At 40.5% G+C, this 6617-nt stretch overlaps 1 protein-coding gene across 1 annotated transcript; it reads left to right on the top strand.

Moving 5' to 3' along the window:
- The first annotated feature begins 3871 nt into the window (after positions 1-3871).
- On the top strand, positions 3872-6561 carry nopchap1 (NOP protein chaperone 1). Its single transcript, XM_029630267.2, has 4 exons — positions 3872-4034; positions 4311-4394; positions 4508-4641; positions 5648-6561. The coding sequence occupies exons 1-4, from the start codon at positions 3968-3970 to the stop codon at positions 5828-5830; spliced, it is 468 nt and encodes a 155-aa protein (XP_029486127.1). The 5' UTR covers positions 3872-3967; the 3' UTR covers positions 5831-6561.
- The last annotated feature ends 56 nt before the right edge of the window (positions 6562-6617 follow it).

Consider the following 6617-nt stretch of genomic DNA (forward strand, 5'->3'; position numbering starts at 1 on the left):
GCAACAAGTAGGGCTACTGATATTGTATTATATAATAACACTCACAGCTTTCCAAGAAAACAACATTTAAGACATGTATGTTCTGTTTACATATATTTTGGAGGCTATTTAAACAGAACAAGTGTATAAAAGCTTCATAACTGTATTTATAATTATACAACAATCTTTTGGGGTGACAATATTTTATTACACAATTTCTGATATATTGCATGCCTTTTATTTTCCTGCATAGGTAAAAGCAGGAAATGCATCACCTTTGCCTCTACTGCCATTCATTAAGGCAGCCCTGGCACCTCTCTGATTCAGAGGGGTTGGGTTAAATGCGGAAGACACATTTCAATTGATTGCATTCAGTTGTACAACTGACTAGGTATCCCCCATCTCCCTTTCCCTTCTATTTAGACTGGATTGGATTTCTCTCAGACCAAAATGGCTGCCATTTTCACTACATTCTGGAATTTTGAAGGATTATGACATAGAATATAGCCCCTCTAGTAATTTATTAGGATCTCTATGCCCACTGCCCACTGTGGCAAAAAATATATATAAAAGTGGGATGCATGCCAGCAAAGACACTACACAACACTAAACAATACATTAATTGTACTATAACGGTGACAAACGGTCCCCACAAACGGCCTACATAAAGCTGTCCCAACAGCAGTCCCAACATCTTACCACTGCTACACCTGGCTATCAGCTGAGCCTTGTCTGGCAACGAAACAGTTCACTCAGCCTCATTAACTTCCTTTTAAAAAAACATAGCTGATATGGCTGACTTGCTGTGGTTTTTAATGACAATTGAGATGTACAAACTATGGCATAAGGGGACAACAAGCGGATAAGAGGCAATCCGTAATTTTGATTAAGACATTAATGAGCGAGCCAGGATGGATGTAGTCACCTTCCTTTAGCACTTTTGAAATGTACAGAGACAGAATTTAGAACATGGGCTGTTCTTACAGTGTTCTCCCGGTACACCAAGCCAGGACTGTAGGATAAATAAAGGGGATGCCCATAAGTAGACAATGAAATCTCTTACAATATTAGATGATTACATTTCTTTAAAACAGGTTTTTATTTTTTTGAACCTTTATTTAACTTATCTCCTTATCTCAGTTCACTGGTCACGATGGGAACACCCACCCGTAGCACACGCTCCAGCAGGTGTATCTCACTGATCATCCCTAAAGCCAACACCTCATTTGGCCGACTTTCGTTCCAGTTCTCTGCTGCCTGTGACTGGAACGAATTGCAAAAATCGCTGAAATTGGAGACTTTTATCTCCCTCACCAACTTTAAACATCTGCTATCTGAGCAGCTAACCGATCACTGCAGCTGTACATAGTCCATCGGTATATAGCCCACCCAATTTACCTACCTCATCCCCATACTGTTTTTATATATTTACTTTTCTGCTCTTTTGCACACCAGTATCTCTACCTGCACATGACCATCTGATCATTTATCACTCCAGTGTTAATCTGCAAAATTGTAATTATTCGCCTACCTCCTCATGCCTTTTGCACACAATGTATATAGACTTTAAAAAAAATAATACCGTGTTATTGACTTGTTTATTGTTTACTCCATGTGTAACTCTGTGTTGTTGTCTATTCACACTGCTATGCTTCATCTTGGCCAGGTCGCAGTTGCAAATGAGAACTTGTTCTCAACTAGCCTACCTGGTTAAATAAAGGTGAAATAAAAAATAAAACAACTAGTCAAGTCAATTAACAACAAATTCATATTTTCAATGATGGCCTAGGAACAGTGGGTTAACTGCCTTGTTCAGGGGCAGAACGACAGATTTTATACCTTGTCACCTCAGGGATTCGATCTTGCAACCTTTCGGTTACTAGTCCAACGCTCTAACTACTAGGCTACGCTGCCGCCCCGGGGTTATAGGCTACTTGTGCACCACCAAGTCAGAACAGTAGGGGAAATTAAGAGGGGTAAATAGACCAAATTATTAGGGTGAGGCACATGGGCTACTAACATCTTACTACACAACATACACTTAGTATTACTTTCTTAGCTCTGGTATACATATCTCCCTGGCATATTACATCATTTATGCAGCAGCATACAATACATTTTTGGACTCACCTTTTTGTGCTGTGCTCATTTGAACAGGAAGGTGGCTCGGTGGTCCTTCGTGGGCAAATTTTGTCATCAAAGTCTGGCATTCTCTGGATTTATGGTTCTTTCAAAACAACTGGGAACCCGGAAAAAACAAGGTCGAATCCAGTGATCTTCAGGTCGTAGCTCTAGAAAGAGGCCAGATTTATAATTCCGAGTTGGATGACCGTTCAAAACGTATTTTCCCAGTTGGAGCTTGTTTATTCCTGACTTCCCAGTTGTCTTGAACTCATTGAAGTCAAGTTTTCGCAGTTCCGAGTTAACAGTTGAAGCACAACTCATGCTTCATTGACAGCATGGCCAATGTTGAATGTTTATCATTTTAAACTTGGAAAAGAGCCATTTGGGACACACAGCCACTCCACTGAATAGCAGGCTAGTCATTTCTTTGTAATGCTTGAAGTTAGCCATTGTCACTGATTCCTTCCAAACTACTCATTGTTGAATTAGCGATTTCTAACTTATTGTGTAATCTTTCTGTCCAATGGCCAATGAGCCATTATTTCTCTTCACATGACAAGGATTAAAAAGGATTTGCCAGTAGATTGTTTACTTGATTCATGATGATGACTGCTAGCTAAGATTTCGAAAGTATGATGATGGCATGATTAGTCCAATCAAAGCTACTGTACATATAACGTGATTTGATGTCATTTTATCTGTGACCAATGACTTTGAGCCTTCTTGGACAGGCAGCTCTCTCTCTCGCTCTCGCTCTCTCTCTCTCTCGGTTTCCTAGGCTCCGGCCTTTCTAGGGAGTTTTTCCTAGCCACGGTGCTTCTACATCTGTATTGCTTGCAATTTTGGGTTTTAGGCTGAGTTTCTGTATAAGCACTTTGTAACATCTGCTGATGTAAAAAGGACTTAATAATTATATTTGATTTGTTTGCCTGAACCTTCTCAGCCTGATGTTATTCACAACATCATAAAGCTCTAAAAGCTTTCATTGCACCACTCACACTCCGATGCTCTATAAATGTCATAGGTTTAATAAAATATGCCAGTTCTGCCAATAATCATATTAAATGTAGCACATTATAATAAGAGTATTCATGATATAGATAAATACAGACAGTAGTGACCAATCATTTGGAGTTAATATAATTAATCAAATTGTATCACCAAAACAATTTAAATTTTTTAAAAAAAAGTAGTTGACAAATTGTAAAACTATAGCTAGATAATTTACTTTTACCATCAACGTCATGGTCTTGACCACGAAATTAGAACACGGACAAATATTTTTTTAAGCAAAAAAAACTTTATTTTTATTTTTTTAAATACTTATTTGATTGACAAAAATAGACAAATTATTAAAGTCAGACAAGAACACATACAAAAACCACTGTACATAAAAGTCAGTTGGGACAGACCACATTACTTAAGACGTCAAAAAAACACTTTTTCTGTTACTATGTAATCTGAGGGAATTTAATTTTTTTAAATTGTCAATTAAATGTCAAACGTTGATTTTTTTGTGTGCATTTTAGCTAACCCTAACCCTAATCCAAACCCATGAATAGCCGAGCCGACAAAGTGAACAATCTTTCGCTGTTCCCTCGGGCACCATACTACTATGGCTGACGCTGTTTAAAAACAACACATTTCACTGCACCTATCCCGTGTGTGACAATAAAACGTGTTTTTTTTTAAATCCTCATATTCCTGCTACGTTAATTCTCCTAACCTGGTACGAAAGTCAGGGACTTTTATTTTGAAACGTCGTCGGCGTTCATGACACCGGAAGTAAACTCTCACGTTGCGGAAGCAAGCGCAAAACAGCTGCAGCACACATGTTGAAGCAAAAGCATCACACAACGACGAAATGGAGTTACATTTGAACAACAACAAAACAAGCTCACAAGACTTGCTCGCGTGTGGCAACGGAGGAGGTTTGATACTTTTTCCCGTAACTGATTTATCTGAGGAGTTGTTTAGCCTGTTAGCTATCCTAGCTACATGCACAAACTCTTTAACAACATTATGTTCCAGTGGAGGCTGCTGAGGGGAGGATGGATCATAATGTTTGGAATGGAAAAACCATGTGTTTTATACAATTCACTCCATTCTGGCCATTATTATGAGCCGACCTCCCCCCAGTAGCCTCCACTGTTAGCATGAACACATCAACGTGGTCATATGTAACATTTCGGTGTCCTTGCACATAGGTCTTCATGACAAGCTTCTCCTCAAGTCGAAGGGGCCCAAGGCTGGCAGGTCTTTGCAGACCGAGAGGGTCCCAAGAAGTAGTGGTGAGTTACAAACTATTTCTGGCGTTTGTTTGTAGATTGGCTAGCTTGCTAAATATGTTCAGCAGATTGCTACGTGTGTAGTTACGTACATACAACTGTGTGTCGTGTTTCAGTTCTGGACAGACTGCAGAACTTCCTGCCCCAGATGGCCCAGGCCAATGAGAAGCTCAAGTTGCAGATGGAGCAGGCACCTGAGGGCCACTATGACATAGAGAGGGTGGAGGAATCTGGAAAGGTCATAGAGATGGTGAGTCTAGTGTGGCTGTCTTTTTATAGCGAGGGGAAGTGTGACGCCAGAACACCACGAGCAGCCCTATCTTATTTTGTAGCCTGAACAGCCGCTAGTCTGTCTTTTGATTGTCCCACTCCAAAAGAGAGGTAAACAGCGACCACTAGCGGCTGTTCAGGCTACATGTTGTGGAACAACTGAGCAGAGAAAGGGCACTTCTAGTTTTCATCAGCTAAATTCAACTGAGACTGCGATATGACATTGCCACAATCAACAGGTTGAACTGCAGGTACTACAGATGAGTGTGCAATGGTTTTTTTGTAGTTCTGCTGCAACATTATAGCTCCAGGGGCAACAACCATGAAGTTTGGCCTTGTGCTTCGCACTCATGGTTTTTGCGGAAGTCTGCCAGATTCTGCTGTTTACTTTGCACATAGCTGACTCTGTCCTGCAAGTGAGACATTGGGCGCGTTCGAGGTGATCACTTTTTGTGAAGTCGCCTTTCAAAGTGTGTTGCATTTATCAGGATAAAATTTGTCCGACTTTGTACCTACATGTTGACTGCGTGAACTTTACAAAAATAATGTGATAATGACGTTTTGACTGCAGTCCACTGCAAGTTTCTGCAGTTGCTCTTCACCAACTTCACCCTGCGGCCATTGCCTGCATTGTGGGAGGCTCTATTGTCAACCTATCATTAGGCGGTTTTTGTTTGACCCACGTGAACGTGACCAAAGACGTGACTGGAACAGGAACCAACTTTGCTGCAGTTAGTGCATATGTACAAATTAACGTGATATTTGAGCCTCTCACCAATTTATTGTACAATGTACGCATATATTTTCAGTTTGTGAGTGATGTAGGGGTTGGAGACTTGTTTATTTTGACATAATAAGGAAACATATAGAAACTGTGGTAACACTGCCATGTTGCACTGAACCACATCAGTGTCTGACTTTTGGCCTAGCATTCAAATGAGCTCATTATGTTAATGATGACATTGATTCCTTTGTCTCTCTATCAGGATGTGTCGCTGGTGGAGCTCAGTGGTTCGGACAGCGACTCGGACAGAGAGTCTTCACAGGACAACGACGCCAACTCAGACTCTGAGGAGGAGAGCGAGCTCACAGAGGAGAACCTCAAACTGCCTGGCAACAGCCAGATAAAGAAGGTTCATATCCAAGTCCTGGAGAAACAAGAGGATTAGGCTGTCATAGGCCCCTAAAGAGACTACTGGGACAGTTGCAGTGTAGAATATTGACATGCGTTGGTAAAACTAATCAACTGATGTGGGATCCGTTCTCCTTCTCCAAGCCCTTTTCATACCCATTAACCATTCAATAAGACCTGATCGTGGGTCAGTGAGGACATGGTCCTGGAGGGCTAATGGATTATCAGTGTTTCAGTGGGTGGAGACCAGCTGCAGTGAGGGATAAAGGGGACATAGGTGTCTACATAGGGGGGTGTCTGTACTATAAGGGCCAAATATGTGTCAACAAGTGTTTCAGTGCTATTTGAGCCATACTGAGATGGGGACTAAGCATTGAGTGCATTCTCAAGATTGTGAAGTAAGAATATGCCATATCATTTCCTGTTTATCTGATGACCCTAGGATACTTGTAAGGTTAAAGTTCATAGCGGCTTGATGGTATATTGATGGCAGAGAAAGATTTGTATTAAATCCATTTTCAATAGATCATATTGTTTGTGTACATTAAGTATTTAAGCAGAAGTGTTTGACTGAATTTCTCATCTTCAATACCAAATGCTTTTTTATATCTGTCTGCTTTGTGTTATGGATAGGCTTAGTCCCAGCATTCTGTTAAGGTTGGTCACAAGGTTTGTGAGCTATGAAGGTTTTCCCAGATTCATTTTTTCCTGAAACAAAAGCACCAAAACTGTATACTGTGTTTCATAATAAAATGTTCTGAAATCCTAGGTTGTTGTGAATGACACAGCATACACCTACACACATGGTTAAAAGGAAAAATGGA

Source organism: Oncorhynchus nerka, linkage group LG23, assembly GCF_034236695.1.
Source record: "Oncorhynchus nerka isolate Pitt River linkage group LG23, Oner_Uvic_2.0, whole genome shotgun sequence".
Classification (NCBI taxonomy): Eukaryota; Metazoa; Chordata; class Actinopteri; order Salmoniformes; family Salmonidae; genus Oncorhynchus; species Oncorhynchus nerka.